The 19324-nt window shown below is 41.0% G+C and overlaps 1 protein-coding gene across 7 annotated transcripts; it reads left to right on the plus strand.

Annotated features, from left to right (window-relative positions):
* Positions 1-1018: 1018 nt before the first annotated feature.
* INIP (INTS3 and NABP interacting protein) lies at positions 1019-18494 on the plus strand. 7 transcript variants are annotated; one of them, XM_069573863.1, is made up of 6 exons: positions 1078-1122; positions 2234-2449; positions 2531-2606; positions 12219-12321; positions 14371-14461; positions 15785-18494. In XM_069573863.1, exons 3-6 carry the CDS (start codon positions 2582-2584, stop codon positions 15878-15880), a joined length of 315 nt encoding a protein of 104 aa, XP_069429964.1. In that variant the 5' UTR covers positions 1078-1122; positions 2234-2449; positions 2531-2581; the 3' UTR covers positions 15881-18494. The 7 variants fall into 7 exon arrangements, with proteins under 7 accessions (XP_069429963.1, XP_069429964.1, XP_069429961.1 ...); XM_069573866.1 differs by lacking the exon at positions 2234-2449 and adding an exon at positions 11019-11443 and having other exon boundaries at positions 1090-1122; XM_069573861.1 differs by having other exon boundaries at positions 1091-1267.
* Positions 18495-19324: the final 830 nt, after the last annotated feature.

Raw genomic sequence — 19324 nt, forward strand, 5'->3', positions numbered from 1 at the left:
TGTACTGATAGACATGCAGCTTTACTGTGCTGGCATCAGGCTATCCCACAAGGAGTGACTTCTTCATCTGAAATGTGGCATATCCACAAATACACATTATTGCAAGTGCACAGCAGTAAAAAATTCCTACAAGTTTAGTGCTTATCTTATGTTTAATTAACTGCAGCCATGAAATTAAAAGACGCTTACTCCTTGGAAGGAAAGTTATGTCCAACCTAGATAGCACATTGAAAAGCAGAGACATTACTTTGCCAACAAAGGTCTGTCTAGTCAAGGCTATGGTTTTTCCAGTGGTCATATATGGATGTGAGAGTTGGACTGTGAAGAAAGCTGAACGGTGAAGAACTGATGCTTTTGAACTGTGGTGTTGGAGAAGACTCTTGAGAGTCCCTTGGACTGCGAGGAGATCCACCCAGTCCATTCTGAAGGAGCCAGCCCTGGGTGTTCTTTGGAAGGAATGATGCTAAAGCTGAAACTCCAATACTTCGTCCACCTCATGAGAAGAGTTGACTCATTGGAAAAGACTCTGATGCTGGGAGGGATTGGGGGCAGGAGGAGAAGGGGACGACAGAGGATGAGATGGCTGGATGGCATCACTGACTCGATGGACGCGAGTCTGAGTGAACTCCGGAAGTTGGTGATGGACAGGGAGGCCTGGCGTGCCGCAATTCATGGGGTCGCAAAGAGTCGGACACGACTGAGCGACTGAACTGAACTGAACTAAAAGTAGAAAAGTATCCCCGGAATTTGTGTACATCAAGATGCGCAACCCCAAGATGGTTGTTAAAGCTCGCTCTCCGAGTGCCAACCGCACCTCCGCCTCAGTCCCAACCTAAGTGGATTCACAGTTGCTGCCCTGGTGGCTTTTCTGCCCCCAGCGGTCTGGAAGGAATAGCTACTCGCGGTGCTAGGGACCCATTCTGTCTCTGCCCCGCCCCTACGTCACTGCGCGCCCCGCCCCTTTCGGGCCCCGCCCCCGGCCTGCAAGTTCCCTGAGCCTCTCTGGCTGCCATTCTTTGGACAGGAAGTGGCGTATGCATGAGGTTGGCAGTTAAAGTACGAATCACCGTGAGGAGCGGCAGTTGGGTCCAGGCGGGAGGCGGGACTTCCGCTCCCTCGTGGGTAAGTTACCGGGGGGCGGAAGAGCAGCGGGGGCGGGAGGGTTGTGGAGTTACACGTTGAGCTCCAGTTGCGGGTCCTTAAGTGGTCGCGCCCCCTTGGAGAACGCGACCTGACGGCTAGGCGGTCCTGGCTCTTCCGCCTCGCGGTAAGTAGGACCGCCTGGCGGCACCGGTTATGGAGGTGTGTGGCCCCGGCGCTGACTTGCTGCCGCCATCCCATGCTATAGGGTAGTGGCTTCCCCGTCAGCTTTGCCTCCCAGCATTCACTCCCCGTGTTGTCCTGGGTCTCGACCGCAGCCGCTGCGCCAGCCTCCACGCACGCCCCAGGGACCCTTCTGAGAGGCTGGTACAACCTTGTCACGTCCCTGCTTGAAGTCCCCCATCACAAGATGGCCTTCTTGTTCCTCCCTTCCTAACCCGGTTTTCGTCTGCTCTGTACTTATGCCGCAGGAGACACCTAACATTATTTTGTTCAAAACCGACATGTGTTTACTAGCTCTTGTCTTTTCGTGCGCATCTTATAAGGCATACCTCGTCACGCCAGTAGAATCAGTTCGTCTCTGCTCACAGAGCGTTGTTTACGCCTTGTAAAAAGCGCGTATTAAACTTTTTTTTAGTATTGTTCCTTGAATGAGACAGTGTTTTCCCACTGGATTGTACATTTCATGAGAGCAAGAGTAGGGTCTTGCTCATTTGGGATCTACCCAAGGCCTAGTTCAAAAGCACGAAATTTAAAACTAACAGTATTCGCGCTAGCTTCGTTACCTTGGGCACAATCTCCCCATTTATAAAGTGGTGATAAATAAAATAACTAATTTCAGTCATAAAGTGTAGAGTGCAGAGTATATACTGGAGAAATATTCGGCTTCTTTCCCTTTTTAGCCTTAAGTAGTATACACAGTAGTTGTTAGCTAGGTATCTTAAATGAATCCAGAGGCACTATCGTTGAGTGATTTTTGCTTCCTAGTCCTGTAATCGCATTGATACTATCAATTAGTTGATACATTTGGTAGTATTTGGTAAACATAACCTAATGATGTAATTAAAGACAGTAATGCTAACTGTTGGTATCAACATCTGCAAGAATAAAAATTTGACTTTCACTCTCTAAGTGGGCTTCCCAGGTGGTGCTAGAGGTAAAGAACCCATCTGACAATATGGGAGACATAAAAGACACTGGTTCCATCCCTGGGTCAGGAAGATCTCCTGGAGTAGGAAATGGCAACCCAGTATTGTCTGGAAAATCCCATGGACAGAGGAGCCTGGCAGGCTTTAAGGTCGCAGAGTCAAACATGACTGAAGCAACTGAGCCCTCTAAATAACTTGAGGTACTTGCTTTAAGTTGTGTGCCTTTCAGACATATGTTTCTGAAGAGATGAAGATAAGTGTGTACACATTATTTTTCACAGGTGTTTGTAAAGTGCTGACCCCTGAACATAGTTGAAACAGAAAATAGGAAGATGGCAGCAAACCCTTCAGGACAAGGTAAGTGCATCCTGGAATTTCTTTTATTACTAGGAACTTTTGATAGAAAATTAATTTTGGTAGAAATTTAGCATAGGGTAGTCATTGTAGGCAGAATTAAAAATGAATAGCAAAAAAAAAAGACTAGCAAAATAAAATCGCATATTTGAAGCAATTTGATCATTTTGTCTATATGTCAGTCAGTTCAGTTGCTCAGTCATTTCCGACTCTTTATGACCCCATGAACTGAAGCCTGCCAGGCCTCCCTGTCCATCACCAGCTCCCGGAGTCCACCCAAACCTATGTCTATTGAGTCAGTGATGCCATCCAACCATCTCATCCTCTGTCATCCCCTTCTCCTCCTGCCCTCACTCTTTCCCAGCATCAGGGTCTTTTCAGATGAGTCGGTTCTTCACATCAGGTGACCAAAGTATTGGAGCTTCAGCATCAGTCCTTCCAATGACTGTTCAGGACTGATTTCCTTTAGGATGGACTGGTTGAATCTCCTTGCTGTCCAAAGGACTGTCTAGAGTCTTTTCCAACACCACAGTTCAAAAGCATCAATTCTTTGGCTCTCAGCTTTCTTTATAGTCCAACTCTCACATCCATACATGACTACTGGAAAAACCATAGCTTTGACTAGATGGACCTTTGTTGGCAAAATAATGTCTCTGCTTTTTAATAACCTGTCTACGTTGGTCATAACTTTTCTTCCAAGGAACAAACGTCTTTTCAGTTCATGGCTGCAGTCACCATCTGTAGTGATTTTGGAGCCCCCCAAAAATGAAGTCTATCACGGTTTCCACTGTTTCCCCATCTGTTTGCCGTGAAGTGATGGGACCAGATGCCACGATCTTAGTTTTCTGAATGTTGAATTTTAAACCAAATTTTCACTCTCTTGTTTCACTTTCATCAAGAGGCTCTTTAGTTCTTCTTTCTGCCATAAGGGTGGTGTTATTGATATTTCTGAGGTTATTGATATTTCTCCCAGCAATCTTGATTCCAGCTTGTGCTTCATGTAGTCCAGCGTTTCTCATGATGTACTCTGCATAGAAGTTAAATAAGCAGGGTAACAATATACAGCCTTGATGTACTCCTTTCCCGATTTGGAACCAGTCTGTTGTTCCATGTCTAGTTCTAACTGTTGCTTCTTGACCTGCGTATAGATTGCTCCGGTTAGGTGGTCTGGTATTCCCATCTCGGTAAGAATTTTCCAGAGTTTGTTGTGGTCCACACAGTCAAAGGCTTTGGCATAGTCAGTGAAGCAGAAGTAGATGTTTTTATGGAACTCTCTTGCTTTTTGATGATACAGCAGATGTTAGCAATTTGATCTCTGGTTTCTCTGCCTTTCCTAAATCCAGCTTGAACATCTGGAACATCTAAATCCTATATTTTAATCTGTGTTAATATTGCTCACATTATAAACCTTAGGTCCTGCTCTGACATTTGTTCTCTTACTTTTTTACTTGAGATAAGAACCACTTTTAAAGAAGTTAAAATTGTCATTGGGCCATATCCATGTTTTTATTTTCATTTGCTTGAAAAACTTTCCATACACATTTCATGTGTGTTAAGAGCTCCCGTAAGCCAATCAAGTTAGAAACATCCCAAGTAAGGATGTTTTGTTTTGTTTAAAAATAAGTTTTAAAAAATAAGTTTTCAAAAGCAAAGTTTAATCTCCAGAAAGTATCGGTTCCACCTTGTAAGTGAAACTTACAAACTTACAAACCTACTTGAAAAACTGAAACTTCTGTTTTCCTCTCCATATCAAAAGTAAGCGTCCATCTGACAGACCTTATTTTTAAATTAAGCGTAGTCGTGTTTCATTTTAAACGTCATGTAAACATGTTTCTGTCCTGCTCACGCTCACTGTACTGTCTGTGAGAACCGTCCACCTTGTGCCGCGTGACAGTTGTTTAGTCTTTGTTATTGCAGACTAGTATTCCATTGCATGGATTTACCAGTTTCCTTATTCGTTTTCCTTTTTGGAGACTTTGGGGTTCTGTCAGTTTGGGTCATTGTGAATAAAGCTGCTTTGAATATTTGTAAGTCTTTTTGTGGATATTTGGATAAATAGCTGGGAGTAGAGCAGTGGAGTGTACTTTACATTCCCTCTAGTAAAGTGTGATATTTCTGGTTGCTCCATATAGAGCACTGTTGGTCTTTTCAATTTTAGCCATTTTAGAGGGTGTAAAAAAGTGACATCTCATTGTAGTATTGACTTGCATTTCCCTGATGACAAATGTTGAGCACTTTTTAATGTGCTTATTGGCCATCGCAAATCTTTGTGAAGTGTTTGTTCAGACTTCCTTTTGCTCATTTTTTTAAAACCTGTTTTTATTACCAGTTTTTTTTAAGAGTCTGGATACAGGTTCTGTGTCACTGCTAATTACATCACCTAGATCGTTTTGGAGTTGGTTTCTGTTGACTGCGTTTTTTTTTTTAGCGGGGGGGGGAGTATGGGTCACATTTGTCTTTTTCTTACTCTAAGTGAAAGTCACTCAGTCATGTCCAACTTTTTGTGACCCCATAGACTATACAGTCCATGGAATTCTCTAGGCCAGAATACTGGAATGGGTAGTCTTTCCCATCTCCAGGGGATCTTCCCAACCCAGGGATCAAACCCAGGTCTCCCACATTGCAGGTGGATTCTTTACCAGCTGAGCCACCAGGGAAGCCCAAGTTTCTTACTACACTTAGTGATTTGTTATGAAATCCTGGGTACTATGACTAATACGTTATAGAGACCCTGGATTCTGGTATATTCCTCTGAAATGTGATTTTGTTCTAGTAGATGGCTTGGCTCAAATTATACTCCAAACAAACTCCTGTTTCCTTTATGTTGGCTGTAGAAGCTGAAATCTTGCTCACTTTTTTTTTTTTTTCCCGGTCTTAAACAACAGTCTTTATTTTTACACAAAGCAGTCAAAATGGGGGCAATTCCTCAAAGGGTACTTGGAATTAGAAAATCCATCCTGGGTGTGAAAGTTTTAGTTGCTAAGTTGCGTCCAACGCTTTGTGACCCCATGGACTGCAGCCTGCCAGGCTCCTCTGTCCATGGGATTTTCCAGGCAAGAACACTGGAGTGAGTTCCCATTTCCTTCTCTAGGGAATGTTTCCCAGGATTGAACCTGAGTCTTCTGCCTTGGCAGGCAGATTCTGTACCACCAAGCCACCTAGGAAGCCCTTTATAGAAGTGTGGTATTGTAAAAGCCTAGCTGTGGTGACAGCTTTACTGGGTGTAACCAGCTAATGCAGTTCTGTTCTCGCAAATACCCAAGAGTGATTTGTGTGTTCTGTGGACTAATTACAGGTCAGCATTCCCCTGTGGTCTTTGACCTCTTCTTTTCAACAGGTTATAGGGATTCAGATTAAAATTTTAATTTGAACCAAAATGAAACTAAGAGAAATCCATTTTGGAGAGAAAATATGCTTCTAAAAGTCACACCGTGAATGAAGTCCAAATGAAAACAAATATTTTTATCTTTCTGTTGTAATAGCACAGATATTCAAGATTTATAATTTTGTAAGCAGTTGGAATAAAACACAATCATTTTTACTGTTGCCTTGGATTGATTCGTAGTCAAATCCACTATGAAACATCCCCTAAATAGAAGCAAATTTAGGTTAGTCCTTTGACTTTTGTTGCTCTTTTGTCAGTGATTTTTTTGGTGTCATGAGCTGTTGCTATTAGACACCAGCAGAGGGAGTCCATATCATGTTCTATAGACTCTGAGACTCTCAGGGAAAATAAACTATTTTTGGAGTTACTGCATTTTACTCTTTATGTTAAATTACTTTTGTACTGTTTATGTGTATTGGAACTACTTATTATGAAGATTGAAGACAAAGCTCCATAATTATCTTACAATAACACCTGAAAGAACAATGACTTTTACAAAAACCTTCATCTGTGTGGTGTAATGTATTAGTGTCTCTACTGTAGGGGGCAGGTCATCTGGAGATCTAGCAGTCTGTCATACTGCAGTAGCCGTCTGAACTGCTAAATTTCACAAGCTCTTCAGACAGTTACTGAAGTCTCTCAATTCTCCTTAGCATTCACCATAGTGTGGAACATTTGATGGGTTCATAATAATTATCTGATCAATGAGTAACATTTTGAGAATTTAATATGTAGAGGCAGATTGTCAAACTGGAATTTGGCCAAGGTACCATTCCTATGGAAAGAGGCGCTCATGGCTGGTAAGTATCAGAGTCCTGTGATCATGTGTTGGCAGTTGGGAGATGGCTCTAACCTGATTTTAGCTACACAGAGAAACCTGGTGAAACACCGAGTAACATCCTAGTTCTTTTAGTTCTATTATAGTTACCTCAGAATGCTTAGAGTAATAACTAGAATTCCTGTAATCCAGTGATGGGAACTACTGATTTGGGGCCACTTTGGATGTTCTTAGCTGTGATTTCAGGATGCTGTGTAGGATTGGAGTAGCATAGCTCTTGGGACCTCAGACCCAGGTTCTTAAACCATCTATGGTCCAGAAGGAAAGCAAATTTACCCTTCAGGCTTGCGCGAAGGTATGCTACCTCTTAATTAAGAATTTATCCTAGTGATGCATAAAAATCACCTTAAAATTCTTGTATTTGTACCTTTTTTAAAGATGAGAGTGTGGATGCAAAGATACAATTTGGAGTTGGTTTTTTAAAGCTAGATTTCTAAATAAAGAAAGCTAGATTTCTTTTTGTCTCATTTTTCATTGTCAAGGCAAAGGCACTACAGTAGTTTTCTGATGCTTAGAGTAATAGATCGATTTCTGGAATTGATCTATAGGCCCAGGTTCAAATAGGAATGAAACTGAATTGAGGCAGAGTGTTATATAAACTAGAATGAGATTGTTTGTATAGTAAAAGAGAGCTTGTGATCCCCGGTCCATTGAGACTGACCTGGGAGGCCAGTCACGTGAGTGTAACCTTGAAAGCTGTGCTAATCACTTGTATCCTTTGTAATGGAAACCTGTTTACTGAACGAGAATTGTCAGAATGGGGCTGACAAGAATCTAGTGAGGGGACTTCCCTGGTAGTCCAGTGGCTAAAACGGCTCCCAATGCAGGGGGCCCAGGTTTGATCCCTGGTCAGGGAACTAGATCCCACATGCCTCAACTAAGACTCAGCGCAACCAAATAAATATATATATTTTAAAGAATCTAGTGAGGTTAACAAACTAAATGATAGAGAACACTGCTGTTGCTGCTGCTAAGTCGCTTCAGTCGTGTCCAACTCTGTGCGACCCCATCGATGGCTGCCCACCAGGCTCCCCCGTCCCTGGGATTCTCCAGGCAAGAACACTGGAGTGGGTTGCCATGTCCTTTTCCAATGCATGAAAGTGAAAAGTGAAAGTGAAGTCACTCAGTCGTATCTGACTGTTTGTGACCCCATGGACTGCAGCCCACCAGGCTCCTCTGTCCATGGGATTTTCCAGCCAAGAGTACTGGAGTGGGGTGCCACTGCCTTCTCCGGATAGAGAACACTAAGTGATACTAAAAGTAATAGCTAGTATTTAGTAAGTAAGTAATAGCCAGTAATTAAGTAATAGCTAGTATTTAGTAAGCTTTGGAAGGACTGATGTTGAAGCTGAAACTCCAATACTTGGCCACCTGATGTGAAGAACTGACTCCTTGGAAAGACCCTGATGCTGGGAGGGATTGAGGGCAGGAGGAGAAGGGGACAACAGAGGATAAGATGGTTGGATGGCATCACCGACTCAATGGACATGGGTTTGGGTGGACTCCAGGAGTTGGCGATGGACAGGGAGGCCTGGCGTGCTGCGGTTCATGGCGCCGCAGAGAGTCGGACACAACTGAGCTACTGAACTGAACCACGTGGCAGGCAGTATGCTAGGTGTTTTTTTTATATTTACTATATTTCATATAACCGTCCTTCAAAGTTGTCATTGTTATGCCTATCGGTCCTGTATAGTGAGGTGATTTTCCCAATATTAAATACTGGTAGTACTGAGATGAGAACCCAGATTGAATCTGTGCCCAAGTTCGCTGTTGATTGTTTCCCACACTGCACTTTTGCTGTGGGTTTGAACATTGTAATTATAGCATCCAAGAAAAAATTGGGAGCTCTAGACTAGGGGCAAAAGACCTCACCTTTATTTTTGCATCTCTTATGCAGCTATTATTAAGCAGAAAATCCTTACTATAAACTCTAAAATATATAAAATCTAAAAATACTAAAGCTATTTACTATAAATAAATTCAGAGAAATGAGTTTATCTGTAAGAGGAAAAGAAAAATGAGTGAGGAGGAAAGGGTGATCCAAGCAGAAGAGATTTCATCTTATTTAGCCACTGATGAAGACAAGGAACCTCAATAGATAGAAGAAGAGGCAGCAGCTTAAAGGGGTAAGTCCTCAGGGTCTAAGAAAGAACTTGAACACAGGGAGATCACCTGAGCAGACACCAGGGCTTATTCTTTTCCCTGATCTGTGTTTTCAGTAAATTCTAAAAGGTGGCTAAGAGTTGAGTAATTTTTTTTTAAGAGTTGAATAATTTTTTAATCTTGCAAGTTATAGGAAATGTTTGCCACTAACTAGCTATCTAGAAGACCAGATACTGCTACTAATTAATTCAGTTAATAATGTTGTTATATTTTTTACTCTGCGAAGACTTAGACTCAGGCAATCTCTCCTGAATTAGTATAAGCTTGAACCACTGAATACATTTTATGTATCATTAAGGAGGCATAATAATATTCTGCCTGCCTACCCTCCAAAAACGTGGCAATCTGCTCCAGTATTCTTGCCTGGAAAATTCATGGACAGAGGAGCCTGGTGGGCTACAGTATGGGGTTGCAAAGAGTTGGAGATGATTATTCCTTATTCCTTACTTCATACTAATTCTCTCATTGTCCCCTTGATTTAACTGCCTAAAAAGCTCTTGGGTTTGGCATGTCTGTTCATTTCTCTGGCCATGAACAACCTCTCATCTCTAGCTTGTTCTACTGGCTTTTTTCCTCTTGTCTAGTGTATTCTCAGCCTTGTAGCTTCTCTGATCTTTCTACCAGGGGAAGGGTTATTTTGTCCCTCCACCCCTAATTAAACTAATTAATCTAACATTTCAGCTCAAGCACTCCTTCCTGGGGGAGACTGCTTTGACACTGCTCCCCCTCCTTCCAGTCTGAGTCAGGGTGATTCAACATTGAGTCCTACAGTGAATGTTATAAATGCTGATAGAATTTTATTTCTTTATTTCAGACTGCTCATCTTAGACTCTAATTATACATTCATCTGTGTAATTATTTGATAATTTCCTTCTTCACTGGAATGTTTTAAGAACCATGAGAGCTAGAGTGAAGTCAGGTTGTGACACGTGGCTGCATTCTTAGCATCTGCCTTAGTGCCTGCATTTATGTCATTTATACACAATAAATAACTTAAAACATGTTAAACTAATAGTTTATTAGTAAACCAGTAAACTAATTGGAGGAATGGACTCCTCCAATATTAAGCAGCTGTTTTGTTTTTTTGAGGACGGGACACACTAAGCAGCTTGTAGGGTCTCAGTTACCCAGTCAGGAATTGAACCTAGGCTATGGTACTGAAAGCGTGCAGTGCTGACCAGTAGGCCACCAGGGAACCTCCCCCTAAGCAGCTCTCTTAGGGTGATATAGTTCGATTCACTGTAGAGTTGTGAAGAGTATATAGCTTGTAAGATAAGTACTTGAAAGGATTTGAATTTTTAAAATATCTTTAAAAATAATCATTGTTTTGAAAGCAGTATAATAACTGTAATTGGAAAGTATATTATCCATAACCCCACTTATCAAACAGTAATTTTCATTCTTTAGTTTTAGATTTTTTTCAATAAAAAGATTTCCTATTAGTCCTTGTTAAGTGTCATAGAACTCTTCATACAATGTGAATTATTAGCTGTTAGGTTTTAAGTGCAGTTTGATGTAATGCTTGTTACTCCAGAATATTTTTAGTGACACAGAAATGTGTGGTATTAAAATGTTTCTGTAAATGAATGTGGAAATGAGAGTACATATGATTGTGAATGGAGACAGTTATAGTTCTGAAAGTGGAACTTTTAGAGTGTGCTGCATTATAAAATAATTTTATTAGGAAAAAGTTTAGTTATAAAGAAATAGTATTTCCTACTGTACATGAGATAATATGTTTTACTACCCTCATGCTTCTAAGAATGTAAAAGTTACCTTTAACTTTAAGATACATGTAAAATAACATAAAAGTAAAATACTGAATTATGGCAAGAGATAGTTTGTGTTAAAAAAACAGTTCATGTAGTGACTGTAACAGAAGTTAAATTTTATATATCTGTGTCTTTGAGTTAAGTTTGTGCAAACCTTGACAGTGGGAGAATCTTGCTCTAGAAAATTACACTTAACTACTTCACATAACTCACCTTCCTGGGTGGCTCAGTGGTAAAGAATCTGCCTGCCAATGTAGGAGACTCAAGTTCAGTCCCTGGATCGGGAAGATCCCCTGGAGGAGGAAATGGCAACCTGCTCCAGTAATCCTGCCTGAAAAATCCCACGAACAGAAGAACCTGGAGGACTACAGTTCATAGGGTCGCAAAGAGCCAGACCTCATGCGAAGAGCTGACTCATTGGCAAAGACTCTGATGCTGGGAGGGATTGGGGGCAGGAGGAGAAGGGGACCGACCCAGGATGAGAAGGCTGGATGGCATCATGGACTCGATGGGCGTGAGTCTGAGTGAACTCTGGGAGATGGTGATGGACAAGGAGGCCTGGCGTGCTGTGACTCATGGGGTCGCGAAGAGTCGGACACGACTGAGCGACTGAAGTGAACTGAACTGAACTGAAGCATAATAATGTACTTCATGTAACAAATAGACTACCTAGTGTTTTGCCGTAAGTTTCAAATTTGAAATAAGCTATTACTGTTACTTAAGTTCTGTTGACTATATATGTCTATAATATAGTAAATGTTTTGTGCAAAAACTGCCATATAAATTATTTTTGAAAGGTCAAAAAGGAAGTACAGTTCTGGGACATCAGACAAGGTCCGCAGATAGGAGCCTGACAGACCTGACTGAAGCCTTTCCCTTCGGTTCTGTTCCATTTCTCTCTCAGAACTGTTGCTAGTCAGTTGCAATTCTTTGGCTTGTTCCTTGAAAGACTGTGTGTGTCATTTCTGAATGAAAGCTGTTGAGAAAAAGAAATACTGTTTTGACCTGAGTATATCTAATACTTTTCACGCTCTCCACTTCCATGAAAGAGGCATTCATAAAGACTCCTAGAACTGAGAACTAAGAAAATCTCCACTTCAGAGATTGACTGAGCAAGGTAGAGATTGGTCCCTGCCGAATTTGGGGCCAGAGAGATTTTAAGAAACAAATGCTGTTACCCATCTTTGGTGATTAAAATTCTGTAGAACTAAGTCTTAAAAGTCGTCAGTCAGAATTATACTTTGCTTTTATCTGCGTATAATGCTGTTACAGTTGGTGAAAATAGGCAATAGAGAAGGAAAAGTGCTTACTAGTAGTTTATTATCCTGTTAGAGAATAAAATTTTGCTTTCTGGATTTCTAGGTAGCCTAGGCTTATAAAGTAGAGCTTTATTTATTAGAGCTTATAAAGCTCTAATCTGCTTTCTTTCTCATTCCCCACCCCCTCTCTTATTTTAGGTTTTCAAAACAAAAATAGAGTTGCAATCTTGGCAGAGCTGGACAAAGAAAAAAGAAAGTTACTAATGCAGAACCAATCTTCAACAAATCATCCTGGAGCTAGGTAAAGAAGAATAACCTGGTTTTTATATTCAGTGATACAAAAAGCATCTTGGACAGAATTAGAATTGGTTGGCAGTGATTTGTTTCTTTAACATTGGAATTTAACATGTGATGTTTTATTTCCTAGTTGGATTTGAAAAAAATTAGATTTTAAAAAAATTGTTTAGATTTTAAATATTTTCATTCTAATCAGAATATTTAATTTTCTCTACAGGCTACTTGCAAAAAAAGAAAAGAGTTTTGTGTTTTTTGGTTGTTGTTATTCATGAAATTATTGTTAATGTCCCACTTTTTAAGCATTATGCCAAGTAGGTAAAATTGAGGTAGCTTAATGATCTTTATTTCATTTCTGCCATCTTAAATCTCTTCCCTGACACCCATTATGCCATTCGGCCACCACCTTAACTTCCCTTTCCCTCTTTCAGGCAGATCTCTTAAAGGAGTTGTCTACCTACACATCTCTGCGGTCTCACTTACTGACTCCTTAGCCCACTACAGTCTGACTTCCAGGCCTCCCCAACCTAGCCCCAAAGAATGGATTGGAGCCCAGGTCACTTGCAACTTCCTTGTGGCTAAATCTGATGAATCAAAGTCCTTTTCTTGTTAGACTGCTTAGCGTTATTTGAAACCACTGATTTCTTCCTTTTCAAAAATGGAGGTGTAGTTACTGTACAGTATTACATTAGCTACAGGTTTACTGTGCACTGATCTGACCACTACAGGAAGTGACCATCTGTCCCTACACAAAGTTATCACAACATTGTTGATCACATTTCTTACGCTGCATATTACATTCCTGTGACCTCTTTATTTTCTAACAGGTTGGTGCCTCTTAATCCCCTTTACCTGTTTCTCCCACCTCACACCCCTCCCCTCTGTTAACCACCTGTTTATCTGTGAGTCTGTTTTCTTTTTTTTATTATTACTGGTTAATTTTTTGTTTTAATTTTTATTGGCATATACTTGATATAAATATTGTGTTAGATTCAGGTATATAGAAGTCTGTTTTCGTTTTGTTTTTTAGATTCCACATATATGTGAGCTCATATGGGATTTGCCGTCACAGATGACAAGCTTTTTATTTTTTTTATTCCATTGTATACAGCTTCTTCCTCCTTAAAATAGTCTTCTTGGCTTCCATTCATTCACTGTTAGACCGTCTTGGTGTCTATTTTAGACCTTTCTCCACTGCCTGTCTCTTGAGTGTTGGTATTCCTCCGAGTTCTGTTCTAGACCAGTTGCCCAGTCTGCGTCTTTTCACTGGACAGTTGCATCCACTTTCACAGCCTGTTATTTATGTGCTGATAACTTTTACACGCTTACGTCTCTAGCCCATTCCTCTCTCAAGTACCAGACTGCCTCCTGGACATCTGCACTTTGATGTCCTGCAGGCGTTTCACACTTGATGTGTTTCACACTGAACTCATCTCCCCTCTCTACCTACTTAGTATTCTTGGCTTGCTTGTTGCCAGGAGTGGTACAGATCCACTAGTAATCAAAGTCAGAAATGTGAACTTTGTTTATTATTCCCTGTCACTTCCTTCTGCAAGCATCTGTCATTCTCGTATGTTTAATTTCCTGGCCTAGGAATTGAATTTCTTGATTTCTTTCACGAGGCTGTACATGTCCTGGTACCTGCCTTCCTTCCTAGACTCATTTTTTGACAACCCACTTCTCCCCCCTCCAGACCTCCAGTCCTGCTAAACCATGAATTCCTTCCAATGTGTCAGGGTTGAATCCTGCCTTCGTATGCTCCACCATCTGCTTGAAATGGTCAGCTCTTTAGTCTTCATCATAAATGTAACTTTACCTCAAATCAGTTTGAAAGCAGACCATAAATCATTGATAAAAAGGAGATAATCTGAAGCACTAGTAAATAATATGGGCTTTTCCTTATAAATTAATGTAAACAGTGGAAGAAGGAAAGAAGACTTATTCAGGAAGATGTTTTGTTTTTTAAATAATCCCTATATAGAATATCTAATGAAAAAATGTGATTCAAAAGTAAAGGAGTCTCTAAATAGTCAAGTAACTAAGATTCTCATTTTAGCATTGCGCTCTCGAGACCCGCCCTCAACAAGGACTTCCGGGACCACGCTGAGCAGCAGCATATTGCAGCCCAGCAGAAGGCAGCTTTGCAGGTGAGAAAAGTGTGACTGACATTCTTATCTCACTGGAGATTTCCCGGGGCTTAGAAACCAGCAAGTTCTTATTTTGTATTTCATTGGAGCAATATCAATAAAAATGTTCCATACATAATTGCAGTGGTTTGCTGATGTTCAGTCATGCCCAAAGGATTTGAAGGACCAATACAGGAGTAATGAAAATATCTTTTATGTTGTTGACGTGGTCATGATTGATTTTTTGCCGCACCTGGCAAGAGACTGCTTGTGCACAAAAGAGTGTAGGATATTTGGATGGTGTGAATGAACTCAAGAAGCTGAACTGGCTGGCTAGTTTAATAGTACATACATATTTTTCAAATTGGTCATGCTGTTATGTTCTTTGATAGTCTGATTTGTTGTTGCTTGGATTCTTTTTTTAATGGTCAGCATATCTGTTTTGAGTGGTGCTAGTGGTAAGCCCACTGCCGGTGCAGGAGACATGAGACACACAGGTTCAGTCCCTGGGTTGGGAAGATCCTCTGGAGGAGGGCATGGCAACCCACCCCAGCATTCTTGCCTGGAGAATCCCATGGACAGAGGAGCCTGGTGGGCTGTAGTCTGTAGGGTCGCAAAAAATTGGACACGACTGAGCAAGACTTAACTCTTAATATGGAAATCTGACAACCCATCATCTTAAAAAAATTGACTGTGATGAACAGTTTTAGTATTTCATTGATCTTGGATAATTTAAGATTCTCAGAGACCTTGGACAAGACATCATTACTGATGATTTTAAGCCTTAGAATCTCAGAATTGCAAGGAACATTACATTAAAGATCATCTCCCTTTAGACCACCTATAAACAGTCCTTTGTTTAGTGACAAAGGACATCACTGGTGGTTTTGTTATTTCCATTCCAGCATTCTCTACAAAATGTTGGCACCTTAATCACCAGTAATCAGCTGCCTTGCCCCTTCTCCTTCCAGCTTCTGCCCTTCTTTCTCACTCTGCTGCTTTATTGACCAAGAGCAGAGCACTCTGGGACCTTGTTGCTAGTTTTCCTCCCCACTTCCAGGAACCAAGTAATTCACGTCTTTGACTCAATTACTGACTGATGGGAACCACAAGGAAGAGAGTAGGGAGGATAAATGAGTACCTGGTGCAACTTGTTGATGTGAATTCTTTATTATTGTAGATCTTCTGTGTATTTAAACAAAATTAGCAACAGCGGAACTGGCTTTTAAAACAAATTTGGTCTTAAGCGCTCAGAAAGGGTAAGTAATTTTAATGCCTTGGTTGAAGAACTGTGACTCTTAATAACTAAATTGCCTCTTTTTCTTTTTTAAAACCCTTTCTTAGCATGCACATGCACATTCCTCAGGATACTTCATAACTCAAGATTCTGCATTTGGGAATCTCATTCTTCCTGTTTTACCTCGCCTTGACCCAGAATGAAGAAAAGATCTGTAATGGCAGTGACTTTGTAATGTCAAATGCCAAAGCCACTATCATTCAGTGCTATACAAACTGTGACTTTCAGAATTTGGTGGACTTTTTTTTATATGTTTTGTTTCTTTAAAAGAAAAATATGTGTAAGTGAAAGCAAAAAAAGGAGACTGATGAAAGCTCTGGAAGCTGTATTATCTGGGAACTGATGCTGCTGCTCAGGATTATAATCTGTGTGTAAGGCAGTTTGTTTTTTAATTCTGAATCAGACCCCAGATTGGATGTGGTCACATAACCCACCTTCCAAACTAGTTGGACTGAATATATCATGTCTACAGTAGAGTTTCAAGAACCATTTAAAGTACTTTATAAACAAATGAGGGCGCTGTTTAAAAATGTGAACCAGTAGGCGTAAGTTACATTCACATTTGCTGTTTATAGAATTGATATCAGTGTACCTTTTGTGAATATAGTCATCAAATCCTAAAGTATCCTTTAACTGGTAACTAGTTTCCCTATTCTCAATTTTAAAAGAAAACCCAAGATGTGAGTAAGTTACCAGCCAGTCGTAAATGCCTTTTATAAACCTATGCCTCTGTAAATTATGTGACTAAATGCTATTAAAAACAATAAGAAATATAGCTTTGAATTTTGTACATGCTCTTATTTAGTGTTACTACATAAATGGTGTACCTGAACAGTTTTATTGCCCATTTTTGCTCTAATTAGAAACAAAGTTGAGCCGCTTTTCAGTTAAAGAGGAAAGAATTAGGTTAAGCAAGTTTCTCAACATGATGCATCTTTGAAAAGAATCCAGGATGCTTACTTAAATAGGCAGTCCCCACAACTGACCTTAGTCCTACGGAATTAGTGTCCCCAATTCAAAATAAACTCTGAAAACCATGGGCTAGAGAATTCAGTGTTCATGATATCTAAAAATCTACACATATGTAGGTCCCCGAACCTTAGAGGTCATTGAGCTAATGGTTTTTTTTTTTTTTTTACTTTTAGTAGGATTGAAATTATGTTTGTACTGTATCACAGATACAGTATTTTTTATAACTGACCTCATCTTGGCCTTAAGTCCCCATCCTGTCTGGTGGTAGGATGAGATTTTAAACTGGAAGTTACAGTTTGAGTGAAGAATTAGAAAAAGTTCATGTCCCTTTTTGAACAGATTCTCCTTCATTTCCTTAGGTGTTTGTTCCATACACTCAGCCCCATCTCACCTAAATTGTACGAAGCAGGAGTGGACAGTTCTAGATACGGCTGTGCCATTTAGATTCTCTCTGTTGAGAATTGGGACTGGTTTTCCTCATTTGCGTGAGTTGGCAGCTGTCCCCATTGTAATGGTCACCGGTACAGCAAAGGTGCCGTTTCTCCCATTGCTGGCGAGCACCCAGGCCTTTGCCTCTGCCTGTCCAGGTTCACGCAGCTAGCCTTGGCCCTCCTTTTCTTGAATCAATGTAAGTTACTCTTCCGTGCAATCCCTGAGCTACTGGCATCATTCTAAATCTACTGATGCTAGGGATGTAACATTTTTGGATTGAACAGTTTTTATACTACTGATGCTTCTACCAAACATGTAACTTTTATAACCTGGGTGAGATCTTTTTCCCAGTGGTATCTTTCTGGTCTCAGCCCTTTAAATAGATACCGCCTAAGCATCTGAATCTTTCAGTCCTGACTAGTAAGTACTTCCTCCACCCCTTTCCTTACCAATTCAGTTCAGTTCCATGTGTATTTACTAATGCCTGCTCTGTAAAGCACTGTCCTTTAAGGGGAAGAGATAGTTAAGACCTGCTGTTAAGCCGCAATGCAGAGGAGCCCACTCTGGTGCGGCAGCGAGGAAGCAACATCCAGTGCAGGGCCCGTGAGCGGCCAAACCTGAGCACACACAGTCTAGTCAGGCCTAGAAGTTACTAATGCGGTCTTCCCTGGCAGGGAGAGAAGGTCTGCCCCAGGCAGAGCTCAGGATTTCACCATCAAAGTAGGGACTGCGACAGCAGTGAGGACCGCAGAGGATAATGGGGAGGGTGGCAGTGGGCTCCAGTGGTGCTTCCGTCGGGTTGCAGGTGTGGCCGACCCACTTAACCTTAAGGCTTACCTGTCGCTCTGTCTCCTCTGTAAAAGGGGAACAATACACACACTGCCTAATTCATAACTTACCTAGACCAGTACTTCTCAGAGTGCAGGTCTCAATACATTACCAAATTGAGAGGCCAACTAAATGGCTGAATGGGGTACAGCCCACTTTTTTTTTTAATAGAAAATATCAGAGTACATGGCATGTAGAAATAGGGGTTTTGGTTCACGAATCTTCCTTTTCTGTGCGTTTGTGAGTTTACTTTATCATGTGCTCCACCGGCATGTAAGGTCTTGGAGGGCAAGGGCGTTTGTTCTTCCTGCCTGTTTACTACTGTATTCTGCTGAGAATAGTATTTGGCATATAGCAGGTGGTCAGTACTTAATGAAGGAATGAATGAATATGACCTGGATTGTGATGTAAAGGGTGTTTTTTTTAATACCATGAGTCATGGCAAAAATGTTTTGAAAGCCACTTCTAAATAATACAGATGATAGTGCTTTGTATGACTCTGGAATAAAAACTGAAATGACTCAATAATTTCAAAGGCTGATTTTTTTTTCCTGAAAAATTTATAAGCTGTCTCATTAAGTTGTCTTAGGTCTTTCCTTTACTTTGGCAATAAAAACTCAACCTTGCTATGCATTTAAGGCCTGTTGAGGCAAATATTTTGGCAGATATGGTTACATTCAGAAATGGAATATCAACAGAGAGGACATCAGTTCGTTAGGGCAGTTGGTGCCCCTAACTGGAATCCCTTCAGCTGACACGAGCCCCTTTTCAGGAGCATTGAGTCCAACAGTGTCTGCTCAGTGCCGCTTCCTCACCTCTGTATGCATAGTAACTACTATGCAGTAGACACCCACAACTTTTTAAATGAGTAAGTAGAGAATGAATTGTGCTGGAGAAGACTCTTGACAGTCCCTTGGACAGCAAGGAGATCACATCAGTCAACCCTGAATATTCACTGAAGGACTGATGCTGAAGCTGAAGCTCCAGTACTTTGGCCACCTGATGTGAAGAACTGACTCACTGGAAAAGACCCTGATGCTGGGAAAGATTGAGGGCAGGAGGAGAAGATGGCTTCAGAGGATGAGATGGTTAGATAGCATTACTGACTCAATGGATGTGAGTTTGAGCAAACTTGAGACAGTGAAGGACAGGGAAGCCTGGCGTGCTGCAGTCCATGGGGTTGCAAAGAGTCAGATACGACTCGAGCTGAACAACAACGAAAGAATGAACGTGGATGGAGGAGGAGAACTTCACTGTCCTCAAGAATCTGACAGTTTAGAGCAGGCGACACTAGTAGCAAAGGCTAACAGCACACCAGCGGTGAGGAAGGGATGAGTACGTGAGCGTGGAAGGAC

Source organism: Ovis canadensis, chromosome 2 (assembly GCF_042477335.2).
Source record: "Ovis canadensis isolate MfBH-ARS-UI-01 breed Bighorn chromosome 2, ARS-UI_OviCan_v2, whole genome shotgun sequence".
Lineage (NCBI taxonomy): Eukaryota > Metazoa > Chordata > Mammalia > Artiodactyla > Bovidae > Ovis > Ovis canadensis.

Excerpts from the sequence above, each read along its gene's own strand:
- INIP (XM_069573862.1), top strand. The coding sequence starts at position 2,582 with ATGGCAGCAAACCCTTCAGGACAAG. Across the intron at positions 2,607-12,218 it reads AGCAAACCCTTCAGGACAAG|GTTTTCAAAACAAAAATAGA; the intron begins GTAAGTGCATCC and ends CTCTTATTTTAG. Across the intron at positions 14,462-15,784 it reads AGCAGAAGGCAGCTTTGCAG|CATGCACATGCACATTCCTC; the intron begins GTGAGAAAAGTG and ends ACCCTTTCTTAG.